Source organism: Eretmochelys imbricata, chromosome 3 (assembly GCF_965152235.1).
Source record: "Eretmochelys imbricata isolate rEreImb1 chromosome 3, rEreImb1.hap1, whole genome shotgun sequence".
NCBI lineage: Eukaryota > Metazoa > Chordata > Testudines > Cheloniidae > Eretmochelys > Eretmochelys imbricata.
Window position 1 is genome coordinate 90085144 of NC_135574.1, and position 22536 is coordinate 90107679.

General features: G+C 42.8%; 1 protein-coding gene across 1 annotated transcript in view; it reads right to left on the reverse strand.

Annotated features, from left to right (window-relative positions):
- The window catches only part of ROS1 (ROS proto-oncogene 1, receptor tyrosine kinase), a 98702-nt gene that overhangs the window by 12397 nt on the left and 63769 nt on the right, over positions 1–22536 (reverse strand). Inside the window, 8 exon segments of the mRNA XM_077812140.1 lie at positions 943–1146; positions 1278–1375; positions 2593–2722; positions 15770–15834; positions 17011–17173; positions 17712–17847; positions 18418–18510; positions 19369–19556. Coding sequence (XP_077668266.1) covers positions 943–1146; positions 1278–1375; positions 2593–2722; positions 15770–15834; positions 17011–17173; positions 17712–17847; positions 18418–18510; positions 19369–19556 — 1077 coding nt within the window.

Genomic DNA, 22536 nt, shown 5'->3' on the forward strand with positions numbered 1-22536 from the left:
TTAATGGATGTCATAAATAGACAATTATGTCTACTGTTATTTAACCTAATTTTCGCTAACCTCTAAATAAGAAAAAACAGAGCTAAAGGGTTTTAATTTCATATGAACCAGTTCATACATTCTTAACCAGGTCTCTAGAGCTCCTAGAAAAAACTACAGGAAGTAACCTATTATGCCACCTATCCTTCACACACGTTGGGATCAATCCTGTAAGGAACTGAGCATCCTCACCCTCCACTGACACCTTGTAATATACAATTGTATCATATTTATTTAAGCAGCCTCTAGTGGCGTCACTGGGAGTTACACTTGCTTAATATCACTCGGGAGGCAGTCAGCACCTACAATCTGGGGCCTGGACTTGAAGCACTATACATTTCCCTTATGTAAATAAAAAGAGTGAAAATTAAATGGCTGCAGTGAAGTACTGTTGAAAATTCTAACTGTGCTGATGCTAGGATCCAGACTGGGACAAAGGTCTAAAGAAGTGTATTAAAAACTTAAGGTCATTGCGGAGCTTGGGGAAATAGTGCTAAGGAGAAAAGGTTTGCCTCTGTGGAGGATGCACCATTTGGTCTAATGGAAAGTGGAGTGGGAAGAATGTGATGTCAGCAGTCAGTTCACTGACAAAAAAAAAGCAAAATAGACACTTTGTGGACACACATATAAATTTGTTTTGGTCTTGTGACCCTAGTTACTTCCAGCTGGACTGAAGTGAGACTCCATGGCTTTAAATAATGAAATATATACATGCAGGTATTTGTCAGAAGGCGGGACCTTTTATCAACTCAGGAAAACATCAACAAGCAGACATTATTTCCCTCAGTATAAAAATGACCAGAGATGGCACTATAAATAACACACCATTGCTACTGCAAACTGATTTTTCCCTGCTTTACTATTTATTATTTTTCCCACCTCTTTGTACCCCCAGGAACTTACCATACATCAGATCGGTTAGTAAACACACCATCAATAAGACTTTCAGGTGCCATCCATCTCACAGGGAGAAGCCCTTCTCCTCTTTTCCTGTAATAATCATTTTTATAGACATCCCTGGCAAGTCCAAAATCCCCAATCTTCACTATTCGGGAGAGGCTGGTGTATTCCTTCACTGACACAAGGCAATTACGAGCTGCCAGGTCCCTAATATACAAGCATAAACAATGATGGAATTGTAATAATTTTTGCCAGGCAATCATTTTCAGTTTAGTTTATTTGCTCCTACAAAGTGTAGGTAACAACATGTAAGAGCTACAAGGAAATTAACCCTGTACCTATGAATGAAGTGCATTTTCTCTAAATAGACACAACCTTTGCAAATATCCAGACAGATAGCCAGAAGGTCAGCCACTTTTAGCAAAGGACCGCAGAACTAAAAGAAAGAGAGGCTGTGATTAGCAATGTCTTCCATCTTTACAAAGGCAAAACAAAAAAGACCACTTGTTATGACAAAATTTATTGCTTGTCTCCTTTTGAGATTACCAGAGATTTTCAAAAGTGCAAAAAGCAGGTAGGTGCAAAATCTCTGTATATTACCAGGACAGACAACTCTGGGTATTCATAATTCAAGAACAAGAGGATTCTCTATTATCTAAGTAATATCAGTGAGAGATAGCAAAACAAACCCTATTTGCCGACTTCAGAGTAAACATAATACTTACTAAAAAAGAAAAGGAGTACTTGTGGCACCTTAGAGACTAACCAATTTATTTGAGCATGAGCTTTCGTGAGCTACAGCTCACGGCTGTTACTCTGAAACCTGTCATAATACTTACTGATGTCAATGGGAGATATATGTACCATGTAGTGGGAGAATTGGGCCCCTGGAAATTATCCCCCACCTTTAAGGCATTATTGAGGACAGGCTAATTACTCAAGAGCTAATCACTAAACACTCTCATCAGGCCAGAGACAAGCAAACTTTCTGTAGTATGGATCAATAGCTAAGATCAGTACACTGGATCTGGACTAGGCATAGGAATGGCGGTGAATTAGGTTGTTGCTACAATGCCATAAAATCCTGGCTTTAAGTCATCCTTGCCAGTGACTTTATAATCCATGTTATTATTCCACATACTAAATATGAATCACCCAAGTAAGAGATTTATCCCTCCTCCCCAACCCTTCATTAGTTGGTAGATCTCCCCTAGCATATAAACTCTTTGAGACAGGGACAGTGTCTTCTTATATGTCTGAGAACTGCCTTTCCATTATAGATGTTTCTGCAATACAAATCATAAAAAGAGAAAATATTATATTATCAGCCTTATTTATGCCTATTTGGGGTACATGATTTTACTAGGTAAATTCAATGGGCATTTTAGGACTAAAAATGTTTTTTGAAAATATAGTCCTAGGCCTATTGGCAGATCAAGCTATTGCCACACAAGAGACCTGAAGTTGGTTATGAGCTCAATGTTGAGTTCCTGGGCTGCTATGAAGAAGCCAGTTCAGAGACCTTCAGATGGAAAAAAGGGTTGGACAGACACAGGGCCTTTCACCAAGGGTAAAAGAGGAAAACAGTGGGATCCTTCAGGAATGCCACCAGCAGCTAAAAATAAAACATACCTTTTGGAGACCACTGCCTACCTTTTGCCCTCTGGCTCCTCGTAAATAGCTGAGTAGATCTCCTCCTTCCATCAGTTCCAGGATAATGTACTGGGGTTCATTCAACAGACAAACTCCAAGTAACTTCAGGATGTGGGGATGATCAAATTTGCTGAAAAAAAAAAAACATATGTAGGAGGAAAAATCCAACAAAAATCATGGACTTTACTAGCTAACTGGACTTGCACCCATTTCCTGCTACCACTACTGTACTAAGTGTTTTATCTCTAAAATCCTGTCTGTACCAATTGCAGGCTTTTGACACTTGCAAAGTTCTGTATCTCCTCAACCTTAAAGAGAGCTCAAGTATATATACCAAAAATGTAGCTTTATGTTATTCTATGGGGTAGGGTGGTTAGGCATGGACTTCAGAGTGTTCCTTAGGGTGACCAGATGTCCTGATTTTCTAGGGACAGTCCCAATATTCGGGGCTTAGTCTTATAGAGGCGCCTATTACCCCCCCAATGTCCTGTCCTGATTTTTCACACTTGCTATCCAGTCACCCTAGTGTTCCTAGAAAAAAGGAATTGTGCAGAGGAAGAATACCCATGTGATTGTCTCCTCTTGGTTGAAGTTAATACGAACTGCAATCTGTCTTTGATATTCTGGAGATTTACTACATTTATAGTGTTTTCTGCAACATAACATTAAATGAGAAAAAAGAGGACATTTTACAATTACTATTATTAGAGTGGAATGACTCACCCAGAGAAATCCATTCCATCATATAGTCTGTGGGGCAACATATCATCTTAGTGCAGAGGAGCTTCAGCAGCTTTGCCATAGCTTTGTGCTCGTGTAACGCTGACAGACCCCGGTCGTCAGCAGGCAGGATCGAACCTGCAGCCTCTGGAGCTTAGTGCATGAGCCTCTACCACATGAGCTAAAAGCTAACTGGCTGTTAGCTAAGGCTGTAGAGCAGACTCGTTTTTCTCTCTCTCGCTTTAAATGGTCTCGGTGCCACTAGATGGGACATAACACCATAACCTGGAGGTGTGTGGGTTACATACTTCCCCTAGCCAAGGAAGTGCATCCTGAGCTTCAGAGACTTCCCAGTTGGAATCGTGGATGAGCCCCCACTTGTAACTCCAACATACCCCGGTCATGGGCGAGCGAGATCGAACTTGGGGCCTCTGGAGTCAACTGTTGACCTGGGTCAACTGGCTCTTAGCTAAGGCTGTAGAGCAAATGCATTTAACTCTCTCTCTTAAAGTGGTCTTGGTGCCACTAGATGAGACAGAACACCACACCCAGGAGGTGTGTGGGTTACGCTAGCTTGTCATGAATTTCGACTAACCAACAGTCTAAAGAAGACTCTGATTATGGCACAAGGTGTGTTGGCTGCACCAGAGGTTTCAATAGCTAAAACCATACTAGATACTGTGCACAAGTTCTGCTATCTAGGATCATCTGTACTGGAGAACTTATTGCGAGATGACAAGCTTAATTCTTGCATCAGCAGCCGCCATATTCAGCCAACTAACCAAGGGCATGTGAGATAACAGGAAACTAACACTGAACACCAAGGTACACATCTAGCAGACCTGCATTTTGAGCACATTGCTGTTGGGCGGTGAGGCCTGGACCACCTACCATGAAAGAAGGCTAAACATCTTTCACACACCTGCTGCCTTTGCCGTATTCTAAATATCAAGTGGGAAACCAAAGTTCCTGACACTTGAGAAAGCAACATTGCCAAGTCTAATCACTCTTCTCGAACACAGATGTCTCCGTTGGCCTGGTCATCTACACCCAATGGAAGATGAACACAGTCCAAAGGATTTCCTGCATGGAGAACTTGCAAATACCCTGAGGCCACTAGACTGACCTAGGGTCAGGTACAAGGACGTTTGCAAGAGGGACTTGAAAACTTTCAACATTGACACCATAAGCTGGGAAAGGTGCAGCTAGCAACAGGCTGCTCTAGAGGCCTGCACTTTACCACAGAGTCAAAGAGCTGAAGGGAGTGGTTGTGAGAGAGGAAAGTGAAGAGAGCGAATAGCAAAGTGCAGCAGTTCTCAAGCACTAGTAATGAGCTGACTTCTTCCTCTGGCCCTGTACCTTACGCCTGCGTTATCTGTGGCAAGGACTGTCACTCAAGAATTGGAATTTGTAGCCACTTGTGATGCTGCCGAATGACACACAGTAACTGAACTTTTTTGGCACTTGCACCATCATTTTTTGAAACAGATGGTTGCCATCGTATAGTCTTTAGGGGCAAATGACCATAGATTCATGAGAGTTAGAGATGTAAAAGACCTATTAGGTTACCCAGCCCAACCACTTGCTTATGCAGTATTGCTTTCTATAGTACATTTTCAAGAGAAATCTAAAACTGTGTGAAGAATACTTGCGATCACATCTGTTTGCATGCGTAAACCCATTAAACAGACTTTTATGTGTCCAAACAAATAGGGATATTATAGGGATGCTCTAAAATCTAGTACATTTCAAAGAAGGAATTAAAAGCAGTTCCAGATTCTGTCAGTTTCTGTGTTTCTACAATCACAATTTCTTATGATTTAAAATGTTTTTTTCTCCCCACTGCTGCATGAAAGATTCTAAACAATCTGGGAAACTATCCAGGGGATAGAGTGAAACTGACTTTAGTCAAAGTGCTGTCAAATGTAAACAAACAAATAAAACGGAGAAACTTTTTTCCTCTAACCTCTTTCAGTTCCAGGAATCTTAGGTGTTGCTTGTAACAATAGTAGGTAAAAACTTTTCCGTGAGAAGTGTGATTTTTAAGTTGACAGTTCCCTTCCCCCGTCTGGCACATACCTCTCAATCATACATAAACTCTGGCTCTCAAGAACAATAGTAAGAGTAGGAGCACCTGGTACTTCCCTTACAAGTCTCCAACAGTTTCTCCACAGACTTGTCATTCTTTATCTCCTGAGATTTTGCAATATATTTTTGAACACAAGAGACTCAGTTACCAATATCCAATATCAAATGATTGTTTGAAAACAGAATGTAACCCAAGTATTTTATCACTGGTGCATAATAATAGTAACAGAAGCAATGTATACTCCTTGTTTAAACACAACAGTGTGCATAGCATTACAGTCTGCATTGCAATATTCATTTAGACAGACAAGCAACAGAAAGGTTATATTTAGATAAAAAGCACATCAGGATTTTTTAAACAGCTGCAATTATGTTGCCCAGTCAGTCCTCAGCTTCAATAATTTATGAGACCTAACAGATAAATATCAAGCATCTACCATTAGACCTTCTCGACAGCTGATGAAAATATCTCCCATTTTGGTAAGTGCCTCACATGAAAATCCAGTAACAAATGAAACACATGAAAAAGTTCCTGGTTTAGTGAAGGTTAATGGGAACAATGAATTTTTACATTTTGTTTCATATTCTGCCTATCTCTAAGTCCCATTGTGTGTGTTCGTGTGTGTAAATTTAATTGTACTAATTTTCAGGGGTCTCTATTTCCAGGAATTTTGTGTTTAAATTATTTATCTGTAAGAAATAATGCAGTAAGTAGGGATGCATAAAATATTTTGTCTACAGATATATACCATATTCATTTTACCTAGAAAAATATATGTTTGTAGTATCTTAGTGACAAGCAGACTGATTTTAAGTTAAACTCTTATTAGGGACAGTAACGATGTATAAAACTAAGGTTACAAACTTTCCTAAAGTCCTCCAGGAAGTGAAGAGTTGTCACACTTTTTGGAGAACTTATTCTATAGCACAATGTAGCTGGAACTTAAGGTCGCAAAGGGAAGGCTACTTACCTTACAGTAAGTGGAGTTCTTAGAGATGTGTTCTCCCTGTGGGTATTTGCTGTAGGGTGTGCATCCGCTATGTGCGCCTAGGACCAGAAATTCTTCAATCACAGTGTCAGTTATGTAAGAACATAAGAACGGCCATATTGGGTCAGACCAAAGGTCCATCTAGCCCAGTATCCTATCTTCCAACAGTGGCCAATTCCAGGTGCCCCAGAGGGAATGAACAGAACAGGTAATCAAGTGATCCATCCCCTGTCGCCCATTCCCAGCTTCTGGCAAACAGAGGCTAGGGACACCATCTTTGACCATCCTGGCTAACAGCTATTGATGGACCTATCCTCCATGAATTTAGCTAGATCTTTTTTGAACCCCTTCAAAAACACAACATCCTCTGACAAAGAGTTCCACAGCTTGACTGTGCGTTGTGTGAAGAAACACTTCCTTTTGTTTGTTTTAAACCTGCTGCCTATTAATTTCATTTGGTGACCCCTAGTTCCTGTGTTATGAGAAGGAGTACATAACACTTCCTTATTTACTTTCTCCCCACCAGTCATGATTTTATAGACCTCTATCATATCCCCCTTAGTCGTCTCTTTTCCAAGCTGAAAAGTTCCAGTCTTATCTCTCCTCATATGGAAGTTGTTCCATACCCCTAATCATTTTTGTTGCCCTTTTCTGTACCTTTTCCAATTCCAATATATCTTTTTTGAGATGAGGTGATCACATCTGCACGCAGTATTCAAGATGTGGGCGTACCATGGATTTATAGAGAGGCAATATGATACATTCTGTCTAATCCCTTTCCTAACGATTCCCAACATTCTGTTAGCTTTTTTGACTGCTGCTGCACATTGAGTGGATGTTCTCGGAGAACTATCCACAATGACTCCAAGATCTCTTTCTTGAGTGGTAACAGCTAATTTAGGCCCATCTTTTATATGTACAGTTGGGATTATGTTTTCCAATGTGCAGTACTTTGCATTTATCAACACTGAATTTCATCCGCCGTTTTGTTGCCCAGTCAACCAGTTTTGTGAGATCCCCTGTAACTCTTCACAGTCTGCTTTGGACTTAACTATCTTGAGTAGTTTTGTATCACCTGCAAATGTTGCCACCTCACCTTTTACCCCTTTTTCCATTGGTCCATATCTGCAATGCTATGCCTCCTCATGCCACAAACCGAGGGCATAAATGGTGGTGCCAACAGTCTGCCCCTTCAGTTCCTATTCCACAGCGAATCACGTGAGGATCCAAATCAGAGGGGAAGGAGAGCAGGTCAGGAATACCCACAAGTACCACACATCTCAAAGAAATCCAGTTGTTATAAGGTAAGTAACCTTCCTTGCTTCTTCTAGTGCTGGTCCCTATCTGTGTTCCCACTAAGCTGCACGATTGGGTGGCTGACCAGGAGTGATTCAAGTGCCACACACTTGATTAGCAGAGCTGCACACATCTGGCAGCATGTATTCAGGTACCCCTCCCCCTGCTACTTTGCAGCCACGTTGCTCCTGCCCTCTACCTTGGAGCCCCTGGCCAGCTGCAGGCTGTGCAGAGTGGGGGGAAGGGGGAGGCACTGATGTCAGGGTGTCTGCCTCCCCCTTCCCTTGTACCCCATCTCTGCAGAGCATGGGAGTGGGGACAGGGATCGGGAGCAGGAGAGTGGCTGCAGTCTGAGGTCTGAACGAGCCTTCCAGGCGGTGAGTGAGTGCCTTAAAAAGACAGCCCATGGTTTCTCAGAGATGTCCCCAGCAGCCAGCACACACACACACACACAGTCATAAATATAAAGGGAAGGGTAAACACCTTTAAAATCCCTCCTGGACGGAGGAAAAACCCTTTCACCTGTAAAGGATTAAGAAACTAGGATAACCTCGCTGGCACCTGACCAAAATGACCAATGAGGAGACAAGATATTTTCAAAGCTGGAGGGGGGGAGAAACAAAGGTTCTCTCTGTCTGTGTGACGCGGGAACAGAAAAGGAATGGAGTCTTAGAACTTAGTAAGTAATCTAGCTAGATATGCATTAGATTTTTTTTTGTTTAAATGGCTGATAAAATAGCTGTGCTGAATGGAATGGATATTCCTGTTTTTGTCTCTTTTTGTAACTTAAGGTTTTGCCTAGAGGGATTCTCTATGTTTTGACTCTGATTACCCTGTAAGGTATTTACCATCCTGATTTTACAGAGGTGATTCTTTTACTTTTTCTTCTATTAAAATTCTTCTTTTAAGAACCTGATTGCTTTTTCATTGTTCTTAAGATCCAAGGGTTTGGGTCTGTGTTCACCTATGCGAATTGGTGAGGATTTTTATCAAGCCTTCCCCAGGAAAGGGGGTGTAGGGTTTGGGGAGGATTTTGGGGGGAAAGACGTTTGGGGAGAAAGCAGGCTCTTTCCTGGTTATATATCTGTTAGACGCTTGGTGGTGGCAGCAATAAAGTCCAAGGGCAAAAGGCAAAATAGTTTGTACCTTGGGGAAGTTTTAACCTAAGCTGGTAAAAATAGACTTAGGGGGTTTTCATGCAGGTCCCCACATCTGTACCCTAGAGTTCAGAGTGGGGAAGGAACCTTCACACACACACACACACACACACACACACACAGAGTCTCTCCCCTCCCCCCTGCCCATGTACCCCATCTCCACAGAGCAGGGGAGGGGGGCAGTGCTCCGAAGCAGGAGAGCTGCTGTGGTCTGAGGTCTGAATGAGCCTTCCCACAGTCAGTGAGGGTACCTTAAAGAGACAGTGCACGGTGTCTCTCAGAGACTTCCCTAGTAGCCAGCACACACACTGTCTCTGTGTGTGTGTGTGTCTGTCTGTCTGTCTCTCTCACACACACACAGTCTTTCACCCTCACCTCCCAACACATACTTGTATTATTGTTGTTGTTACTTCTTGGTACTTCCTGCAATGCACAGATATTCTCTGTAATTTTATTTTTTCAAAGTGTGTTATTTGAGTTTTTTGACTGGTCTATGCATTTCATCACTTTTATTTCTCTCTTACACTTAAATGTAATTCTTTGAGTAGTGAGTTCTAAAATGCCTAACCTGTGCTGGCTGGAGTAATTATCCCTATGGTAACTTTTTAAAACTATGTATTTTATCTAGGTTTTTGGTTTCTACTGGTGGTGCACATCCACACATACTTTGGTGCATATAACAAAATTTATTCCGCACATGGATGGAAAAAATTAGAGGGAACATTGGTACTGTATTAACTATGGGCGATTCCCAAACCATGTTTATTTTGGAGAAGGGTGCAAGAAGGTACCTGGCACCACAGACTCTGGGACTGCTGAACCAAAGGATGCATCATCTGCCAAGGCATAAGTCAGAGAGTAGTGCCAAGTCAATGTACTGACAGAGCTCCAAGTAGTTGCCCTGCAGATTTTGGAAAGAGGGACACCTTGCAGTGATACTACTGGGGCAGCCTGTGCCCTATGTGAGTGACCTTTGGTACAACATGGAGGAGGAGGAATTTCTTCAGGCTGATAACAAAGGAGGGTGCAGCCAGAGATTCACCTCAAGAATCTGTGGGAAGATATGGCCTTGCCCTTCATTCCAGCAAATGAAATGTATAGTCGAGAAGCTCCTCAAAATGGCTTTGTCCAATCCAAGTAGAAAGCCAGGGAGAGACTTTCATCTAAAGCATGTCATCTCCTTTCATCTCTCAGATGGGGCTTTGGGTGAAATACAGGTAGATGAATCATTTGACTCAGATGGAAATCCGACAGGATCATAAGAACAAACACAGGATCTAGGCCACCGTCAGCAATAAATACAGGAAGAAGCATGAAGCCAAGGGCTCAAAGGACAGCCTCATAAGTGCTTCTAGTACTAAATTCAGATCCCAGAGAGAGCAAGATACCAGAGGGGAAATGTTAACAAAGCCTTTAAGGACTGGACTGTCATGAGATAAGTGCAAACTGAGTAACTCTCTCTTGGAGGGTGAAATGCACTGATAGCCGCGAGATGCACTCTCAGTGAGCTGACTGGAAATCTTGATATCTTTAGGGAGAGGAAGTCATGAAGGATACTGGAAAGTTAGGACTTTTCCAGAGAGAGGTGATGTTGCTGGTACCACAAGGAAAAGCACTTCCATTTAGCAGCATAACACTTCAGTGTAAAAGGTTTTCTAATATTAAGCAAGATATATTGCACTTCTTTTGAGCAGGTTCATTCAAAGTCTGTCACCCAATCACTAAAAACCAGGCTGGGAGCTGGAGGGAAGCCTGGCTGGGATAGGTTTCAGAGTAGCAGCCATGTTAGTCTCTAAGGTGCCACAAGTACTCTTTTTCTTTTTGCGGATACAGACTAACAAATTTATTTGAGCATAAGCTTTCGTGAGCTACAGCTCACTTCATCGGATGCATGCATCCAATGAAGTGAGCTGTAGCTCACAAAAGCTCAAGCTCAAATAAATTTGTTAGTCTCTAAGGTGCCACAAGTACTCCTTTTTTTCTGGCTGGAATAGTTGGTTCTGCCCCCATACTGAGAGAGAAGTGTTGGGGATGATTGTAGGTGAATGCACATATGTGGGGTCATTTGTAGGGCCATCATAGGCTATTATAATTACTGTTGCTCTGTCATTCTGTATTTTCCAGAGAACATGAGGTATGAGGGGAATGGGAGGGAAGTTATACATTAATGGTTTTGACCATGGAAGCAGGAAGGTATCCCCTCTAGAGTCCAGACCCTGGCCATTGAAAGAGCAATAGTTTGCCATTTCTTGTTTTCTTGGGTGGCAAAGAGGTCCCAGAATGGGTACCCCCATTGGTGGAAGATTTGCTGAACCACTGAAGAGTTGAGCTCCCATTCATAGTCCTTGTTGAACTGCCTGCTGATCTGATCTGCCAGGGAATTCATGAATCCCAGAAGGTGCATTGCGGAGAGGGTGATGTGATGGATGCACCAGTTCCATAGCTGTACCATGTCCCTTCAGAGCGATCTAGCCCATGGAAATAATGTCCACAACCCATTTGCCAAAGGTTCAGATTGACCATCATGGAAGGAAATGGGTTAGGTGAGTGCCAAATGGGGGTGATGGTGGTGACAGAACAACTGGTTAATGGCTCTTGAGCAATCCATAAAAGCACCGTTTTAGAGGGCTGATGAGTTTGGAGGGAAGATATTAATGGAGCAGTGTATCTGCCTTGTTGCAGTCATGAGAATCTTTCAGTGTGTGGAGTTCTTCATACATCTTCTTGCTGAAGAGGGTGTTCCCTTCTAAAGGGAGGGCCTCCTCTGTTGTTTGTACCTTAGGGAACCCAGATGTCTGTAACCAGTAAGCTGATCTCATGACCAGCAAGGTTGCTATTGAGCAGGATGCCATGTCCACTAATGATGACCTGGCCTTCCCCTCACCAGGTCTGGCCTGAAATTGAGGCTTACTCAATATGGACATTATGGTCATTCACAATCCTGAAGAGCAAGCTGACTGAAGAGAAGTTCTTCGTACCAATGGTCCAGCCTCTCAGCCTCTTTCTCTGAGGGGTTGGATTTTTGGGTGATGGAGTCTACTGCATTCAGGGGCTATCCGGACTACCAGCAAGTTTGGGTGATAATATAAATATTTTGTCCCCAGAGGGGACAAAATATCTATTCTTGGCTCGCTCTTTCTCTCTCTCTCTCTCTCTCTCTCAGGTGGCCAAGGTCCTCCAAATGGCCTTAGCCGGGTCCAAGATGGCTTCATTCATGGATAAGGACATCTTGGCAGGAGCTGCAGAGTGGAGGATGGCTAAAAGCTTTGCATGTAGGTCCTGCACTTCCTCCAATGGGATCTGGAGGGTGTCAGCTATCCTCCTAAGCAGTTCTTGGTATAGCCTGTAATTGTCAGGCAGAGGGGGGAAGATTGGCAATACCGCCTCATCTGGGGACGAGGATGAAGCCGTAGAGGGTTCTGGCCATACCAGCTGCTCCAGCTGTGTCTCTTGATATTCTGCCAGAGCTTTCTCTCTAAACGCTGGAGGCTGAGTATCTGAAGTATTATGATTCTGGGCCCAGTGGCAAGGGTTCCATGAACCCTAATGTGACCACATAGGGTCATATGGGTAGGGAGGTGGACCATATGTTGGTACCAGTACTCCTTTGGGGGTGAATATGGGTCCTGGGCAGGGGAGGGTCCCCATGAAGCCCTGTCAGGTCTAAACTCTTATAGGGAAGTGTCATAAATATAAAGGGAAGGGTAAACCCCTTTGAAATCCCTCCTGGCCAGGGGAAAGCTCCTCTCACCTGTAAAGGGTTAAGAAGCTAAAGGTAACCTCGCTGGCACCTGACCAAAATGACCAATGAGGAGACAAGATACTTTCAAAAGCTGGGAGGAGGGAGAGAAACAAAGGGTCTGTGTCTGTCTGTATGCTGCTTTGGCCAGGGACAGAACAGGAATGGAGTCTTAGAACTTTTAGTAAGTAATCTAGCTAGGTATGTGTTAGATTATGATTTCTTTAAATGGCTGAGAAAAGAATTGTGCTGAATAGAATAACTATTTCTGTCTGTGTACCTTTTTTTGTAACTTAAGATTTTGCCTAGAGGGGTTCTCTATGTTTTCTAATCTAATTACCCTGTAAGATATCTACCATCCTGATTTTACAGGGGGGATTTCTTCATTTCTATTTACTTCTATTTTCTATTAAAAGTCTTCTTGTAAAAAACTGAATGTTTTTTTCATTGTTCTCAGATCCAAGGGTTTGGGTCTGTGGTCACCTATGCAAATTGGTGAGGCTTTTTATCCAACATTTCCCAGGAAAGGGGGGGTGCAAGTGTTGGGAGGATTGTTCATTGTTCTTAAGATCCAAGGGTCTGGGTCTGTAGTCACCTAGGCAAATTGGTGAGGCTTTTTACCAAACCTTGTCCAGGAAGTGGGGTGCAGGGTTTTGGGAAGTATTTTGGGGGGAAGGACGCGTCCAAACAGCTCTTCCCCAGTAACCAGTATTAGTTTGGTGGTGGTAGCGGCCATTCCAAGGACCACGGGTGGAATACTTTGTACCTTGGGGAAGTTTTGACCTAAGCTGGTAAAGATAAGCTTAGGAGGTTTTTCATGCAGGTCCCCACATCTGTACCCTAGAGTTCAGAGTGGGGGAGGAACCTTGACAGGAAGCCCTTGTCATAACTGGTTTACCATCTCTTGCTCTCGGAGTAGAATTTCTCTGATTCAGGAGGTAGTGCCATGGTGTCACCTGGGTGAGGGTGGTGTGGCTGGAGGTGGGACAGAGACAGCATCCTGATATCATAGCTCTGTTGGAGGTGGGGTTGGGGAATAGATGGTGTTTCAATGTGTAACACCGACAGACTCCGGTCGTCGGCAGAGAGGATCAAACCTGGGGCCTCTGGAGATTAGTGCATGAGCCTCTACCGTATAAGCTAAAAGCCAACTGGCCCTTAGCTAAGGCTGTAAAGCAGACTCATTAACCTTTAAGTGGTCTTGGTGCCACGAGAGGGGACAGAACACCACGCTCAGGAGGTGAGTGGGTTACAAATGTCCTATACTAAAACTGGTTACATGAGGACCAGGGACTCTGGATCCAGGTAGGTTGCCAGAACATCTTGAAGGGAGCATCTCAGTTGAGCTGTAAGAGAACTGGCTGGAGTCTTTGGTTTCGGGACCGATGGTGCAGGCTTAGGCACACAGTATGACACTGCCAGCATAGAGGGTGTGCACTGCTTACTATCTTTGCACCACTAGAGGACAGTTTTGGAACAGCAGAAGCTGCTGGTATCATCGATGCCTGCCCAATCTCACCATGAGTTCTAGGTGAACCCTGAATGGGGTGCAGAGTCTTGTCCAAACCTGAGAGAAGGAGTGAAACTGCTTTCCTGTCTGAGGACCTATGAACAGACTTCTCTGCTCTTTTGTGCTTCTTATCCTTGTCATGCTTCCACTTGGTCTTTCGGGTTGGTGGGACAATCTGCCAGTGCCAGTGGAGCCATGCTCAGTGATTCAGGTGAAGAGTTGGAGAACGGGATGGCCCTGGATCTGATCTAGGTCTCATGGTTAGCTCCAAAAGAGGTTGGCAGACCTGGAACTCCCAGAGCCTGCCTGGTACAGGGGGAGACAAGTGGATAGAATGCATGACTCCCCGAAGCAGTGGGGGCTGGTATTGTGAGGGTCACTCAGAAGGAGATTTAGGGACAGACAAGGCAGATTTGAAGCGAGGAACCCTGGGCATAGGGGAGACAGGTTGGAGGAAAGAACCTCCCCAACTCTAACTAACTAAACTAGATTTAAGCTAACCAACTATGTAAACGTAAGAATGAAATAACTATTTACAATTATTTACAGGTAAAACATCAAGTGAAAGAAAAGAATACAGGTGGATTCTGTCCCAGACCACGGGCAGTAGAAGACAAACCGAAGAGGCACACCCACACTCAGAGGGACCAACACTCAAAGAAGAAGGGAAAGGATGCATTCAAAAGTCAGGAAATGCACATAAAACCTTAACTCCTCTCCTTTATGAAACTGCATTTTGATAGTCTTTAATTACGTAATCACATATAAGTATTTTCATAGGAGCCCTGTCTCATTCCATGCTCGATTCAGCAAATGAGCAAAGGAAATGTGACACTGATTTTTAAAAATCTTCTGGAAACAGAAGCAAAGAGGGAGTATGCACACACTATAATTGCTATCTGTCTATTATAATTCAATAATATTATATTTTCAGTATGGGAAATTAAATTCCAAATTTTCAATACTGGCTTCTTATTGTGAGTGCCCAAATTTAAAGTCAGAGAATTGCAAGTGCACCTCTGAAAATTAAGCCTTATTCATATTCTTATGCTCCTAAGTGAAGTTTTTATCTCAAATCATGGCACATTCACTGGGGACTCCAGAGAACCTGGATTTCCAGTTCAAACACTGACGTCTTCATGTAAATTCATTCTCAAAGGACATGTACATATATCATATATTTGCGCCCTGAATAGGTAAAGATATGTGGCAACCTCTACTGGTGAATGTCCACATATTAAAACCAACTTTCAACAAGGAATTAAAACTTTGGGGCCTATTCTTATCTTGATAAACTGGGACTGTCATTATTAATTATTATTATTACTATTGTTTACTATTGTATTACTATTGTTTACTAATTATTACTATTGTTATTATTATATTAATTGGCTCAGAGGGAGGAGCAGCGAGGCTGAAACATCCCAGTCCAAAGGTCCAGTCAATCCATGAAATTAGTGCAATAAACTTTCAATCTCCATCTACTCTGCAAACAAATTTTGCAGCTTCATTTTGGTATGATTCATTGGGGATGCTTTAATTCTTTAGCAAAAATAAGGGACACAAAAGATACCCACAAACCCCATTCAGATGAAAGTGATTCTCTAATCCCTCCTGAAGGCCAGAGCCTTCGTTTAGATCATTCTTGAAAGAAATTTTGTGGCAGATCCAGCATTACCTCATCAAGTGTGCCTCCTTCAGGAACTCACTCTTCTCATAGTCTGTCGCACCCTTCTTCAAAGTCTATGCAACACAAGACCAAAACAAGTAGTTGGCACAATTCAATCACTGCCAGGGTAACCTATGTAGCATTTATATCAGAAAAAATTCAATGGGCTGCTTTCCTCTTCTAACACACACACACACTTTTCCTAATCTATATTTCCAGGAGTGGCTACAATGTAATAGGCACTTTCTAAACAGAAGTAGGCATCTATGCCCTCTTCCTACTCTGAGGAGCTCACAGTGTAAGGACAGACTAGTAAACCGAGAGCAGGGTATGGGGAAGGGGGGTAACAGCTGAGGCTAAAGACACTTAGGAAAACTGTGTTCCAGCTGAAAGGAATTGCCTATAGTTGCGCAAGACGGTTTTAACCGTGTTTTCAGATGCATCCCGTTTGTTTTCAGCTTTCCTCTTCTGCGGCTGTTCAACATGCTCTTGATAAAGGTAAAGCTACATATTCAGTGTTCCTGAACATGCTATTACACCTCCCTGCTCCCCAGTTCTTGCTTCGACTGACAGTTAAACAGGAGGGAGATTGGATCATTCTGTCAAGTCACATTACTGGGGTATATCTAAACTGCAGTCAGAAGCCCACCTCCTAGCCTGGGTAGACAGACTTACACTAGGTTTGCTTGAGCTAGTGCACTAAAAACAGCAGTGTGGATGCTGCAGCATGGGTGGAGGCTCAAGCTAGCCACCCAAGGACTGATCCAGGGGCCTCAGGTGATTAGCCCAAGCCGCCATCTGTGCCACGGCATACACACTGCCATTTTTGGTGTGCTTGCTTGAGTAGAGTTAGTGAGTCTGTCTACCCCGTCTGGGAGGCACACTCCCAGCTGCAGGGTAGACATGCCATGGGTTGCCTAGTGAGTTCGTCTCGCATTCCAAGATTTGCAACTGAATGTAGATTTTGTCTTAGTTGAGTCCCTAAAGGAGGGTGATCCAGAATTTAAATATGTTAAAATGTTTAACGTGATTGACTTTCTCAGTTAAGGAAAGGCCCGAGACTGGACACTAACAAGTGTTATGAGGGGAGCTCAGCCCTTAGTGATTTCCACAAGGTCATGAGTGAATTAGTGGCAGGGACAGAAATAGAACCCATGTTTCTTGACCTCCATTCCTATGGCCTAACCACAAAGCCATGTTTGCCCACCTTAGACCATGCTGTTGCTAGGGGGCTACACAGCTGAAATTACCTTCACTGCCACTTTGGATTCCCCACTTCCAGCTCCTGTGGTATCTACCGCAGTCCCCTCGTACACCTCTCCAAAGGCTCCACTTCCCAGCAGATTATGCAAATTCAGTTTGTCCCGAGGAAAGGCTGGCAAGCATTCAATCTCAGCCCTAGTGGGGAGAGTGCTACAAAACAGCATGGCTTGTTATAGCTTTCAAAATAAACAATCATTCAAATAAATATGTGGTTGAGGAATATTCTCAACATTTTGCCTTAAACAAATTTGGTACAGTTTGTCTCAAACACAGTTCACAAAAGACTAAAGTGATGCACAGGATTTTTGCATGCCCTCTGCAGAGGAGGGAATTACACCTCTTGTGTACCTAGAGCCAGATTTATACACGTCACAGCACAGAAAATGCTGAGAATTCATGGACTGATATTTCACGGTGTCCCAATGGGAGCAGCTGGGTCCTACGCTCTTTTGAAAAGCTGGACCTTATCTAGGTGCCTAGATGGAAGCTGAACTCTTTTAAAAATCTGGCCCCATTTGTTGGCATTGAGTCACTTTCTCTGGGCCTGATTCTCTGAGTGCTGAGCACCCACAGATCTCACTGCCTTCACTCATAGTTTTAGGCGCTCGGCATCTGTGAAAATCGGGCCCACGAAGGTCGGCTAAATTTTCTGCTCTGTAAATAGCTTTTACACGTCACAATTACATACCTCACAGCATAGCAAGCATTAGACAATCCCACAGCATCAGCCAGCCCCCTAAGTTGATCTAATTCTTTATCTTCCCTGACGAGCACTATCTGCCCATTCTGCGCAGACTTTCTGAACTTCCATATTCTGTGCCAGACTGGAAGGGAAAAGCAGAACACAGGAGACTGCACTTTGACATCCTTTTACACAAGTAAACTGAATAATTACATTTGTTTTTCCTCTATATCATAGACCCTTTTCTAGTCCCTTTCCTGCATTTGGGTTTATACATATGATCAGTGACATACCTGACAAAACGATTATTAACCATACCAGTGTGAGTTTACAATGCAAGAACGCAACTACACCCTCAGTGTCCCTCTACTCTCCCTGCAGAGAACTAAAATCATTACAACGAAACTTGCCACTGTGAGCATAACTGGTAATCTCTGGTGACCCAAAACATGAGCATTCCCAGGTCCCTTCTAGCCCTAGGTCTTCTGCATGGGGCTATACAGCACCACCTAGCAGAGATCCAAGTTCGTACTGCGCTGAGTATTGGAATCAGCCAGGGCTAAGACCATGAAACGTGCTCCAGTGATTGCTTGGCACCTCACAAGATCTAGCTCTAAAATACCAGCTGGTCCTTCTCTTACATTTCTGATTTGTTTCCTTTTGTTGTGGTCTGGCAGACCCACAAGATGTATTAAACTTCGTAATCACGTACCAAAAGCAAACAGTGCAATCACAATGAAGATGAACGCAATCACTCCAGTCACAACAGCTGTGGTAATAGTTGCCCCTGGGTGGGGCATAGCATCTGTTAAGGAAGAAACGAGTCGGTCACTGACAATGCAATGTGGGTGAGCAGTACTCAGCTAAGCAAAACTGTGACTTTTTCTACACTGCACTTTCGTGAAAAATGACAAAAGTTTTAATGACAAAAAGCGCTTGTTTAGACAGCGCTTTGTCAGTGGGAGCCACCCTCCTGTCAATGAAGCTACTGCCCCTTGTTCAGGGTCATTTGATTTTGTTGCCGGGAGAGCTCTCTCCTGGCGACAAAAGGCGGCTATACTGCGCACCTTACAACGGTGCGGCTGCAGCGGCACAGACATGCCGTTGTAAGGTGTGCAGTGTAGACAGAGCCTGTTAGAACTCCCGCTCTGTGCCATTCCTCTACCCCTCCGACTGCCGTAAATGAAAGACGAGTGCTGAGCCGTTGAACAGTTAGGATGGGATTTTCAAAAGCCACAGTGCATGCCTATGTCTGCTCCCACTGAAGTCAATGGTAAAACTCTCACTGATGTCAATGGGAGCAGAATTGAGCAAACGCTGAGCTCCTCTGAACACCACCCTTACTTCATTCTACATCCCGCAGCATCTCCAGACAGTGTAGAGAAACATATCCAACCCAGTGATAACAAGTGCAGATAGAATTCGGCCCCAGTGTTTCTTTGAGAAGAAAGTTAGCCCTAGCACTACCAACTGGGAATCTTCACAGAAACACTGCTATTAATTGCCACGTACACATTGTACACTATAGATGCGACAACGTCTTCATACAAATAGCTGTCTCTGTTCATAAATCATTGGGATTGCCCTGACTAAAAATGATTTGTGTTGGTGATCGACCATTTCAATGTTAGCTTATTAACCAACTAAAAAGTACAGCACATACCTTTAATCAACACGACCTCGTCACTGACGCCACTGTATGCACCCAGTCCCAGCATATTTGCAGCTGCTGCTCGAAACTGGTAAGTTCCTACTAGGTTCTTGGCCTTCCATGTGCATATATTGCTGCAAGAGCCATTGTAAACCACCTCCCAAGAAGGCTTCATTTCGCTTGTGTTCCGGGACCCCTTCCTACAAAGCGCACAGCAAAACAACAGAGATATATTAGCTAGTTTGTGTTATTTACAGCTTCTGCCATACATCATTTCAACAGCATGGCCTACGTGAAGACTCTCTTCGTGCACATGTTCCGCACTCAGTACCATTCCATTCATGTGGGTTTGGCTGCAGAAACACAGTGATATTAACATGCCGTTCCAGTAACGCAGGAGATGACACCTCTTTAGCCTGGCACAGAAAATGAAATGCCAGCATGTTTTGGACATACATGGCGAGGGCATCCTTTCTGCTGTTTTAATATGCAGCTCATAGCTAGGATCTCAAAACATTGTTATTTCATTTTAGGCAAAACTCTTCATTTATTCTTTGTACTATTAGAGGTTTTAGTTCTCTCGGGCCTAGAGCAGTTCAGTGCCCCTTGTGTATCAGGTTTCACAAGCTAATAAAGAAAGCATGTCATTGGCAGGGAAGACACAATCCTTTAGCTAGCCAGTTTCCCACAGTATCTGCTGGCTGCCGGGCATATTGCTTCCTTTTTAAGTTGGCTTTGATTGGATCACTTAACACAAATTCAGAGCAGATTATACATCATCTGAAGAAGGAGCATACATTAGATTTGTAGGGCATGTCTGAATCGTCATTTCATGTTACATGATACAGGTATACTTCATGTGAAATGGCCTTGTACTGTATGCCAACAAACCCCACAACTCACTCTAAAGCAGAACAACAGAACAAAAACTTCTAGCCCAGAAAGCCATGTGGAAGCTAAATGTATATGTTATTGGGTTATTCATGTTATTGACAGAGCTCTGTGAAAATCAATGGGTATCCTCAAGGATATTATGCAAATAGTTTCTTTGGTATTGATTAGCTGGGTTCACAGTTACCTAACTGGGTTCAAATGAACCTTGGACACATTGCAAAACTCAGTTGAAACCATTGACTTTCTCCTGGTTTTACATCAAAACCACATGAGAAAAGTAAATTTCACAGAACTGATGAAAAATCAAAAATGAATTGTGGATTGATTATGGGCTGCTTTGGAGCCAGAATACAAAGCTTGTGACTGTGCATAACCCTTACATGAGATAAGGCTCCTCATCATGCCTTTCTTCACCTTGGACTCCCACACATGGGTCAGGTGCAATCTGGCCTTTAGCAGATCAAAATCTTCAGGTCTCATCTATCTCAGTTATCATATGCAGTTCAGTCCTGCCGTGTACTCACAGAACTGTGGTAGAAGCTTACAACACCAGGAAGATATGCCTGGGTGAAAGCTTATGCTGCTGAAGTATGCCAGCCTCTGACAGTGCTGTCAGTCTTTCTCTATCATGAGCACAAAATTAACTTGGGAAAAACAATGCACTGAGTTTTATTTTTTGGTTCTTTCCCTAACCCCTAATCTACAAAATGTCATAGAACTATCCCAGCAGAAGAAAACCCTTTGATATTATGCAATCTATTAATATTCAGGAGATTTAATACTTACATTGACTCTGGAATGCCCTGGCAAGATTCCCCTCCAGATTCCTTATCAGGAATTGGAAGAACCAAAGACAACTCTTCCTACAAAAAATATTCTAGGCTATACAGTTAGCCCATCTGATCCCAGAACAAGACTTTTTAAAGTTTTAGCTACTGATGTGTAGATGCCTATGAGTATAGATAGACATGTTCACTAAAGCTAACCATTTGCAAGAGGATTAATTCAAGGAGTTCCCAGTAACCTGGAACATTTAATGCCCTTGTCTGACAACTAATTCACATTTCCCCCCAGATTCCTCTGGATAATGAGGTATCTATACTTCAATTAGTGATGAATATGCATTAATTGATTCAGAGCTTTGATTTGGAAAAGCGTCCAAAACTTCATCTGATTAACCAGTTTATCCAAACAGATCTATGTATCTGGGAAATGGCCTGAAAATCTTATTAGAACTAGTTTTCTTATGAGATTTCTAGAGCTTTCTGGTTTTGTCTGAGTTTATCAGAGTCAGAAATACTGAGAGGATAGCCATTCCTAAGACATTTCTTAAGCTTCAAGGAGCTGACTGAGGAGATATTAGAGCCATTAGAGATTATCTTCCAATACTAATAGAATATGGGACAGATTCCAGAGGACTGGAAAAGGACAAATTTAGTGCCCATCTATAAAAAGGGGAATAAGGACAACCTGGGGAATTACAGACCAGTCAGCTTAACTTCATTACCTGGAAATATAAAGGAGCAAATAATCAAACAATCAATTTGCAAACACCAAAAAGATATAAGGTGATAAGTAACAGTCAATATGGATTTTTCAAGAACAAATCATGTCAAAGCAACCTAATAGCCTTCTTTGACAGAGTAACAAACCTTGTGGATAGGGATGAAGCATTAGATGAGGTATATCTTGACTTTAGTAAGGCTTTTGACGCTGTCTTACATGACCTTCTCATAAACTATAGAAATACAACCTAGATGGAGCTACTATAAGGTGGGTGCATACTTGATTGGAAAACCATTCCCAGAGAGTAGTTGTTAGTGGTTCACAGTCAAACTGGAAGGGCATATCAAGTGGGTCCCACAGGGATTAGTCCTGGTTCTGTTCTGTTCTTCATCAATGATTTAGATAATGACATACAGAGTACACTTATAAAGTTTGCAGATGACATTAAGCTGGGAGGAGTTGCAAGTGCCTTGGAGGATAGGATTAAAATTCAAAATGATCTGGACAAACTGAAGAAACTGTCTGAAGTAAACAGGATGAAATTTAATAAGGACAAATGCAAAGTACTCCACTTAGGAAGGAAAAATCAATTGCACACATACAAAATGGGAAATGACTGCCTAGGAAGGAGTACTGTGGAAAGGGATGTGGGGCATAGTGGATCATAAGGTAAATATAAGTTAACAGTGTAAGACTGTTGCAAAAAAAGCAAACAACATTCTGGGATATTAGCAGAGGTGTTGCAAGAAAAACATGAGAAGTAATCCTTCCACCCTGAGC